This window comes from Labrus mixtus, chromosome 10 (assembly GCF_963584025.1).
Source record: "Labrus mixtus chromosome 10, fLabMix1.1, whole genome shotgun sequence".
Taxonomy (NCBI): domain Eukaryota; kingdom Metazoa; phylum Chordata; class Actinopteri; order Labriformes; family Labridae; genus Labrus; species Labrus mixtus.
The window spans coordinates 530,272-541,638 of record NC_083621.1 but is presented as its reverse complement, the minus strand read 5'-3'; the positions used below and the strand labels follow the sequence as shown (position 1 = coordinate 541,638).

The 11,367-nt window shown below is 48.7% G+C and overlaps 1 protein-coding gene across 1 annotated transcript in view; it reads right to left on the bottom strand.

Annotated features, from left to right (window-relative positions):
* Positions 1-1,456: 1,456 nt before the first annotated feature.
* atp8a1 (ATPase phospholipid transporting 8A1) overlaps positions 1,457-11,367 on the bottom strand; it is a 130,594-nt gene continuing 120,683 nt past the window's right edge. Inside the window, exon 36 of the mRNA XM_061049113.1 lies at positions 1,457-2,009. Coding sequence (XP_060905096.1) covers positions 1,912-2,009 — 98 coding nt within the window. The 3' untranslated portion in view covers positions 1,457-1,911. The remainder of the gene's footprint in view (positions 2,010-11,367) is intronic.

Here is an 11,367-nt window from a genome sequence, read left to right as displayed (position 1 = left end):
CAGACACAGCACGTGCACATGCAGCCGTCACACAGCCAGCAGAAGTCTCCCATAGGGAGCAGAAAGCAAAGACACAGACATGAACAAGTCGAGCTGGAACAAAGTCACACGTCTCCGATATAAAAATACAAATCCACTGAATGACGCTCGATACTGTCGTGGAGTTCCTGGCCGACACTCTGCCTTCAGCTAATGGCACTTATGTTAGAGGGTCAGATCGCCACGTGAAGGGATTCACTATCACAACTGTGAGCTTCACAGAGAGCGTCGGGGAGCGCCACGGAGCGTCAGGTATGTGTAGCGTCAGGGAACGTGGAGCGTCGGGGAGCGCCACAGAGCGTCGGGGAGCGCCACGGAGCGTCAGGTATGTGTAGCGTCAGGGAACGTGGAGCGTCGGGGAGCGCCACAGAGCGTCGGGGAGCGCCACGGAGCGTCAGGTATGTGTAGCGTCAGGGAACGTGGAGCGTCGGGGAGCGCCACAGAGCGTCGGGGAGCGCCACAGAGCGTCAGGTATGTGTAGCGTCAGGGAACGTGGAGCGTCGGGGAGCGCCACAGAGCGTCGGGGAGCGCCACGGAGCGTCAGGTATGTGTAGCGTCAGGGAACGTGGAGCGTCGGGGAGCGCCACGGGGCGTCAGGTATGTGTAGCGTCAGGGATTGTCAGGGAACGCCAGGTAGCGTCAGGTAGCGTGCCGCAAGGCACTCTGTAGTCTTCACATTGTACAAGTACAATACTGTAGGGGGGAGGGGTTTAATCCTCAACAGGTGAGTGTGTGTGTAGCGCTGGGCTAAGCTAGCTGGCTACTCGTGGCGCTCATGTTCTTCTTCTATGGGGTTAAGTTTTACGTAGGCACGGTTGTGATTGAGAGCGGAGTGACGTGTGGAATGTGATGACGATGTGTGGAGATCAGGCACCAAATGTACATGAGAGAGAGGGGGGGAGAGAGAGGAGAGAGAGAGACAAAGAGAGAGAGAGAGAGGAGAGAGAGAGACAAAGAGAGAGAGAGAGAGACAAAGAGAGAGAGAGAGAGGGGGGAGAGAGAGGACAGAGACAGAGACAAAGAGAGAGAGAGAGAGGAGAGAGAGAGAGAGGGAGAGGAGAGAGAGACAAAGAGAGAGAGAGAGAGGGGGAGAGAGAGAGGGGGGGAGAGAGAGGAGAGAGAGAGAGACAAAGAGAGAGGGGGGGAGAGAGAGAGAGAGGGGGGGAGAGAGAGAGAGACAAAGAGAGAGAGCGAGAGAGGGGGGGAGAGAGAGACAGAGAGAGAGAGAGAGACAAAGAGAGAGAGAGAGACAGAGAGAGAGAGAGAGGGAGAGAGAGAGAGACAGAGAGAGAGACAGAGAGAGAGAGAGAGGGAGAGAGACAAAGAGAGAGAGGGGGGAGAGAGAGAGAGAGGGGGGGAGAGAGAGAGACAAAGAGAGAGAGAGAGAGAGAGGGGGAGAGAGAGACAGAGAGAGAGAGACAGAGACAGAGAGAGAAGGATGAAGGCATGAGCTAACGTAAGGCGTTACACACTCGTGCTCCTGAAGAACACTAACTCAAAGTGACGTGTGTGTGTGTGCGTGTGTGTGTGTGTGTGTGTAATGTGTGTGTGTGTGGATTTACATTTGGTTCCTGATTCACTCGTTTTGGAAGATTGTATACCGACTGCTCTTTGGCAATCTTTGCCTAAACCAATCACGGTCCAGTGTTTGAACTACCTGTTGATAGAGATCCAATGAATGAGCAGGAAGCTGTCCCTCCTGTAAAGTGATGGAGTGAAGAATGTGCTCGTCACGCCCTCAGCTCAACCCTCTGTCCGTTACATATTGTCCAAAAGTCTCCTTCACCGCACCACGCTCCTCCTCTTGTGCCCCGTTAAGCTTCAAACGCCGCCGTCAGAAACGGCGGTTGTGGCACCAGATTGGCGTGCGGCTCACCACTCATTGGTCCGCTGTTTGGTGGTGTCGTACGCTCTGATGACCTCTGACTGCGACACCACTCCGTTCTCGTCTTGAGAGAAGGCGTAGCCATCTGTAAAACACCCACAGTGTTAAAGATCGTGTAGGAGTAAAAACATCAGCTGATTGAAGTGAACACAAAGTGAGAAACAGAAAAGAAATACTTTCACGTTCTGGGGAAACGTTTTTATCGACTTTCTTACAGAGAGGATGAAGAAGTGATACTGACCCGACCGTTAGCATGGCGTTAGCAACATACTGACCCGACCGTTAGCATGGCGTTAGCAACATACTGCCTCCTTCATATATATAAACACACTGACCCGACCGTTAGCATGGCGTTAGCAACATACTGACCCGACCGTTAGCATGGCGTTAGCAACATACTGACCCGACCGTTAGCATGGCGTTAGCAACATACTGCCTCCTTCATATATATATAAACACACTGACCCGACCGTTAGCATGGCGTTAGCAACATACTGCCTCCTTCATATATATTTCCATCTTCTCTGTAAGAAAGAGAATCAGACTGTTCCACAAAATGTGGCACTATTCCTTTAAAACAAATCAAAGGATGAAAAGAACATTAAGAATCTCTTCTATCTGTACATCTGCTCTAACACCTAAACTGTCCTAAACGGCTCACTTCTGACCTTTGACCCCTGACTCACCTTCGGGTGTCAAATGACTCGCTCAGTACCTGGAGGCCAGCAGGAAATTTCAATGGACCCCGCTGAGTAGAGTGCATTGTGGGGGAATAACAGCGCAACATTTCATCATTTCAAGGTAATCTAGTTCTACTGAGCTGAACTCAGGACAGACGGGGCACATGGAGGGAAGGTCAGGGGTCAACGACGGAGAGAGACCGGGCGAGAGAGAGAGAGAGAGAGAGAGAGAGAGAGAGAGAGGCCGGGCGAGATAGAGAGAGAGAGAGAGAGAGAGAGTTAGAGAGACAGAGAGAGGCCGGGCGAGATAGAGAGAGAGAGAGTTAGAGAGAGAGAGAGAGAGAGAGAAACAGAGGCCGGCCGAGAGAGAGAGAGAGAGAGATAGAGAGAGAGAGAGAGTTAGAGAGATTTAGAGAGATAGAGAGAGGGAGAGTTAGAGAGATTTAGAGAGATAGAGAGAGAGAGTTAGAGTTAGAGAGAGAAACAGAGGCCGGCCGAGAGAGAGAGAGAGAGATGAGGCGTTGGAGAGAGAGGGGCGACTACCTGGGAGCTAGAGGCTAGGTGGGATTTTAAGGAAGCTGGGTGGGTTTTAAATTATGAAATGAAAAAAGGAATCAAACAACAACCGTCTCATCCCCACCTATGAGACAAACAAAAAACAAACAAAAGTCACGAAACAGCTGAGAGAAAATAAACAAACAAACAAAAAGCCGTGCTGGACACTTTGTGACGCTGCTTCCTGTTTGACCTGAACGTACGATGGATTAAATCAAAGTCCTGTTTTTATATCTATCAGTTAGATTCTCTGTAGTCTGTTGTTCTGAGAGTGTCAGGTGAACTCACCTGACAGTAACTCACCTGACAGTAACTCTCACCTGACAGTAACTCACCTGACAGTAACTCTCACCTGACAGTAACTCACCTGACAGTAACTCTCACCTGACAGTAACTCACCTGACAGTAACTCACCTGACAGTGACTCACCTGACAGTGACTCACCTGACAGTAACTCACCTGACAGTAACTCACCTGATAGTAACTCTCACCTGACAGTAACTCACCTGACAGTGACTCTCACCTGACAGTGACTCACCTGACAGTGACTCACCTGACAGTAACTCACCTGATAGTAACTCTCACCTGACAGTAACTCTCACCTGACAGTAACTCTCACCTGACAGTAACTCTCACCTGACAGTAACTCACCTGATAGTAACTCTCACCTGACAGTAACTCTCACCTGACAGTAACTCTCACCTGACAGTGACTCACCTGATAATAACTCTCACCTGACAGTAACTCACCTGACAATAACTCACCTGACAGTGACTCACCTGACAGTAACTCACCTGACAGTAACTCTCACCTGACAGTAACTCTCACCTGACAGTAACTCACCTGACAGTGACTCACCTGACAGTAACTCACCTGACAGTAACTCTCACCTGACAGTAACTCTCACCTGACAGTAACTCACCTGACAGTGACTCACCTGACAGTGACTCACCTGACAGTAACTCACCTGACAGTAACTCTCACCTGACAGTAACTCACCTGACAGTGACTCACCTGACAGTAACTCACCTGACAGTAACTCTCACCTGACAGTAACTCACCTGACAGTAACTCACCTGACAGTAACTCTCACCTGACAGTAACTCACCTGACAGTAACTCACCTGACAGTGACTCACCTGACAGTAACTCACCTGACAGTGACTCACCTGACAGTGACTCACCTGACAGTAACTCTCACCTGACAGTAACTCACCTGACAGTAACTCTCACCTGACAGTAACTCTCACCTGACAGTAACTCACCTGACAGTGACTCACCTGACAGTAACTCACCTGACAGTAACTCTCACCTGACAGTAACTCTCACCTGACAGTAACTCACCTGACAGTGACTCACCTGACAGTGACTCACCTGACAGTAACTCTCACCTGACAGTAACTCACCTGACAGTAACTCACCTGACAGTGACTCACCTGACAGTGACTCACCTGACAGTAACTCACCTGACAGTAACTCACCTGATAGTAACTCTCACCTGACAGTAACTCACCTGACAGTGACTCTCACCTGACAGTGACTCACCTGACAGTGACTCACCTGACAGTAACTCTCACCTGACAGTAACTCTCACCTGACAGTAACTCTCACCTGACAGTAACTCACCTGATAGTAACTCTCACCTGACAGTAACTCTCACCTGACAGTAACTCTCACCTGACAGTGACTCACCTGATAATAACTCTCACCTGACAGTAACTCACCTGACAGTAACTCACCTGACAGTGACTCACCTGACAGTAACTCACCTGACAGTAACTCTCACCTGAAAGTAACTCTCACCTGACAGTAACTCACCTGACAGTAACTCACCTGACAGTAACTCTCACCTGACAGTAACTCTCACCTGACAGTAACTCACCTGACAGTGACTGACCTGACAGTAACTCACCTGACAGTAACTCTCACCTGACAGTAACTCTCACCTGACAGTAACTCACCTGACAGTGACTGACCTGACAGTAACTCACCTGACAGTAACTCTCACCTGACAGTAACTCACCTGACAGTGACTCACCTGACAGTAACTCTCACCTGACAGTAACTCTCACCTGACAGTAACTCACCTGACAGTAACTCTCACCTGACAGTAACTCACCTGACAATAACTCACCTGACAGTGACTCACCTGACAGTGACTCACCTGACAGTAACTCACCTGACAGTAACTCTCACCTGACAGTAACTCTCACCTGACAGTAACTCACCTGACAGTGACTCACCTGACAGTAACTCACCTGACAGTAACTCTCACCTGACAGTAACTCTCACCTGACAGTAACTCACCTGACAGTAACTCTCACCTGACAGTAACTCACCTGACAGTAACTCACCTGACAGTAACTCACCTGACAGTGACTCACCTGACAGTAACTCACCTGACAGTAACTCACCTGACAGTGACTCACCTGACAGTGACTCACCTGATAGTAACTCTCACCTGACAGTAACTCACCTGACAGTAACTCACCTGACAGTAACTCTCACCTGACAGTAACTCTCACCTGACAGTAACTCACCTGAAAGTGACTCACCTGACAGTAACTCACCTGACAGTAACTCTCACCTGACAGTAACTCTCACCTGACAGTAACTCACCTGACAGTGACTCACCTGACAGTGACTCACCTGACAGTAACTCTCACCTGACAGTAACTCACCTGACAGTGACTCACCTGACAGTGACTCACCTGACAGTGACTCACCTGACAGTAACTCACCTGATAGTAACTCTCACCTGACAGTAACTCACCTGACAGTGACTCTCACCTGACAGTGACTCACCTGACAGTGACTCACCTGACAGTAACTCACCTGACAGTAACTCTCACCTGACAGTAACTCTCACCTGACAGTAACTCTCACCTGACAGTAACTCACCTGATAGTAACTCTCACCTGACAGTAACTCTCACCTGACAGTAACTCTCACCTGACAGTGACTCACCTGATAATAACTCTCACCTGACAGTAACTCACCTGACAGTAACTCACCTGACAGTGACTCACCTGACAGTAACTCACCTGACAGTAACTCTCACCTGACAGTAACTCTCACCTGACAGTAACTCACCTGACAGTAACTCACCTGACAGTGACTCACCTGACAGTGACTCACCTGACAGTAACTCACCTGACAGTAACTCTCACCTGACAGTAACTCTCACCTGACCATAACTCACCTGACAGTGACTGACCTGACAGTAACTCACCTGACAGTAACTCTCACCTGACAGTAACTCACCTGACAGTAACTCACCTGACAGTAACTCTCACCTGACAGTAACTCACCTGACAGTAACTCACCTGACAGTGACTCACCTGACAGTGACTCACCTGACAGTAACTCTCACCTGACAGTAACTCACCTGACAGTAACTCACCTGACAGTGACTCACCTGACAGTGACTCACCTGACAGTAACTCACCTGACAGTAACTCACCTGATAGTAACTCTCACCTGACAGTAACTCACCTGACAGTGACTCTCATCTGACAGTGACTCACCTGACAGTGACTCACCTGACAGTAACTCACCTGATAGTAACTCTCACCTGACAGTAACTCTCACCTGACAGTAACTCTCACCTGACAGTAACTCTCACCTGACAGTAACTCACCTGATAGTAACTCTCACCTGACAGTAACTCTCACCTGACAGTAACTCTCACCTGACAGTGACTCACCTGATAATAACTCTCACCTGACAGTAACTCACCTGACAGTAACTCACCTGACAGTGACTCACCTGACAGTAACTCACCTGACAGTAACTCTCACCTGAAAGTAACTCTCACCTGACAGTAACTCACCTGACAGTGACTCACCTGACAGTAACTCACCTGACAGTAACTCTCACCTGACAGTAACTCACCTGACAGTAACTCACCTGACAGTGACTCACCTGACAGTAACTCACCTGACAGTAACTCTCACCTGACAGTAACTCTCACCTGACAGTAACTCACCTGACAGTGACTCACCTGACAGTAACTCACCTGACAGTAACTCTCACCTGACAGTAACTCTCACCTGACAGTAACTCACCTGACAGTGACTCACCTGACAGTGACTCACCTGACAGTAACTCACCTGACAGTAACTCTCACCTGACAGTAACTCTCACCTGACAGTAACTCACCTGACAGTGACTCACCTGACAGTAACTCACCTGACAGTAACTCTCACCTGACAGTAACTCACCTGACAGTAACTCACCTGACAGTGACTCACCTGACAGTAACTCACCTGACAGTAACTCACCTGACAGTGACTCACCTGACAGTGACTCACCTGATAGTAACTCTCACCTGACAGTAACTCACCTAACAGTAACTCTCACCTGACAGTAACTCTCACCTGACAGTAACTCACCTGACAGTGACTCACCTGACAGTAACTCTCACCTGACAGTAACTCTCACCTGACAGTAACTCACCTGACAGTGACTCACCTGACAGTAACTCACCTGACAGTAACTCTCACCTGACAGTAACTCTCACCTGACAGTAACTCACCTGACAGTGACTGACCTGACAGTAACTCACCTGACAGTAACTCTCACCTGACAGTAACTCACCTGACAGTGACTCACCTGACAGTAACTCACCTGACAGTAACTCTCACCTGACAGTAACTCTCACCTGACAGTAACTCACCTGACAGTAACTCTCACCTGACAGTAACTCACCTGACAGTAACTCTCACCTGACAGTAACTCTCACCTGACAGTAACTCACCTGACAGTAACTCACCTGATAGTAACTCTCACCTGACAGTAACTCTCACCTGACAGTAACTCTCACCTGACAGTGACTCACCTGATAATAACTCTCACCTGACAGTAACTCACCTGACAGTAACTCTCACCTGACAGTAACTCTCACCTGACAGTAACTCACCTGACAGTGACTGACCTGACAGTAACTCACCTGACAGTAACTCTCACCTGACAGTAACTCACCTGACAGTGACTCACCTGACAGTAACTCACCTGACAGTAACTCTCACCTGACAGTAACTCTCACCTGACAGTAACTCACCTGACAGTAACTCTCACCTGACAGTAACTCACCTGACAGTAACTCTCACCTGACAGTAACTCTCACCTGACAGTAACTCACCTGACAGTGACTCACCTGACAGTAACTCACCTGACAGTAACTCTCACCTGACATTAACTCACCTGACAGTAACTCACCTGACAGTGACTCACCTGACAGTAACTCACCTGACAGTAACTCACCTGACAGTGACTCACCTGACAGTGACTCACCTGATAGTAACTCTCACCTGACAGTAACTCACCTAACAGTAACTCTCACCTGACAGTAACTCTCACCTGACAGTAACTCACCTGACAGTGACTCACCTGACAGTAACTCACCTGACAGTAACTCTCACCTGACAGTAACTCTCACCTGACAGTAACTCACCTGACAGTGACTCACCTGACAGTAACTCACCTGACAGTAACTCTCACCTGACAGTAACTCTCACCTGACAGTAACTCACCTGACAGTGACTGACCTGACAGTAACTCACCTGACAGTAACTCTCACCTGACAGTAACTCACCTGACAGTGACTCACCTGACAGTAACTCACCTGACAGTAACTCTCACCTGACAGTAACTCTCACCTGACAGTAACTCACCTGACAGTAACTCTCACCTGACAGTAACTCACCTGACAGTAACTCTCACCTGACAGTAACTCTCACCTGACAGTAACTCACCTGACAGTAACTCACCTGACAGTAACTCTCACCTGACAGTAACTCTCACCTGACAGTAACTCTCACCTGACAGTAACTCACCTGACAGTAACTCACCTGACAGTGACTCTCACCTGACAGTGACTCACCTGACAGTGACTCACCTGACAGTAACTCACCTGATAGTAACTCTCACCTGACAGTAACTCTCACCTGACAGTAACTCTCACCTGACAGTAACTCACCTGATAGTAACTCTCACCTGACAGTAACTCTCACCTGACAGTAACTCTCACCTGACAGTGACTCGCCTGATAATAACTCTCACCTGACAGTAACTCACCTGACAGTAACTCACCTGACAGTGACTCACCTGACAGTAACTCACCTGACAGTAACTCTCACCTGACAGTAACTCTCACCTGACAGTAACTCACCTGACAGTGACTCACCTGACAGTAACTCACCTGACAGTAACTCTCACCTGACAGTAACTCACCTGACAGTGACTCACCTGACAGTGACTCACCTGACAGTAACTCACCTGACAGTAACTCTCACCTGACAGTAACTCTCACCTGACAGTAACTCACCTGACAGTGACTCACCTGACAGTAACTCACCTGACAGTAACTCTCACCTGACAGTAACTCTCACCTGACAGTAACTCACCTGACAGTAACTCACCTGACAGTAACTCTCACCTGACAGTAACTCACCTGACAGTAACTCACCTGACAGTGACTCACCTGACAGTAACTCACCTGACAGTAACTCACCTGACAGTGACTCACCTGACAGTGACTCACCTGATAGTAACTCTCACCTGACAGTAACTCACCTGACAGTAACTCACCTGACAGTAACTCTCACCTGACAGTAACTCTCACCTGACAGTAACTCACCTGACAGTAACTCACCTGACAGTGACTCACCTGACAGTAACTCACCTGACAGTAACTCTCACCTGACAGTAACTCTCACCTGACAGTAACTCACCTGACAGTGACTCACCTGATAATAACTCTCACCTGACAGTAACTCACCTGACAGTGACTCACCTGACAGTGACTCACCTGACAGTAACTCACCTGACAGTAACTCACCTGATAGTAACTCTCACCTCACAGTAACTCTCACCTGACAGTAACTCTCACCTGACAGTGACTCACCTGATAATAACTCTCACCTGACAGTGACTCACCTGACAGTGACTCACCTGATAGTAACTCTCACCTGACAGTAACTCACCTGACAGTAACTCTCACCTGACAGTAACTCTCACCTGACAGTAACTCACCTGACAGTGACTCACCTGACAGTAACTCACCTGACAGTAACTCTCACCTGACAGTAACTCTCACCTGACAGTAACTCACCTGACAGTGACTCACCTGACAGTGACTCACCTGACAGTAACTCTCACCTGACAGTAACTCACCTGACAGTAACTCACCTGACAGTGACTCACCTGACAGTGACTCACCTGACAGTAACTCACCTGACAGTAACTCACCTGATAGTAACTCTCACCTGACAGTAACTCACCTGACAGTGACTCTCACCTGACAGTGACTCACCTGACAGTAACTCACCTGATAGTAACTCTCACCTGACAGTAACTCTCACCTGACAGTAACTCTCACCTGACAGTAACTCTCACCTGACAGTAACTCACCTGATAGTAACTCTCACCTGACAGTAACTCTCACCTGACAGTGACTCACCTGATAATAACTCTCACCTGACAGTAACTCACCTGACAGTAACTCACCTGACAGTAACTCACCTGACAGTAACTCTCACCTGACAGTAACTCTCACCTGACAGTAACTCACCTGACAGTGACTCACCTGACAGTAACTCACCTGACAGTAACTCTCACCTGACAGTAACTCTCACCTGACAGTAACTCACCTGACAGTGACTCACCTGACAGTGACTCACCTGACAGTAACTCACCTGACAGTAACTCTCACCTGACAGTAACTCTCACCTGACAGTAACTCACCTGACAGTGACTCACCTGACAGTAACTCACCTGACAGTAACTCTCACCTGACAGTAACTCTCACCTGACAGTAACTCACCTGACAGTAACTCACCTGACAGTAACTCTCACCTGACAGTAACTCACCTGACAGTAACTCACCTGACAGTGACTCACCTGACAGTAACTCACCTGACAGTAACTCACCTGACAGTGACTCACCTGACAGTGACTCACCTGACAGTAACTCTCACCTGACAGTAACTCACCTGACAGTAACTCACCTGACAGTAACTCTCACCTGACAGTAACTCTCACCTGACAGTAACTCACCTGACAGTGACTCACCTGACAGTAACTCACCTGACAGTAACTCTCACCTGACAGTAACTCTCACCTGACAGTAACTCACCTGACAGTGACTCACCTGACAGTAACTCACCTGACAGTAACTCTCACCTGACAGTAACTCTCACCTGACAGT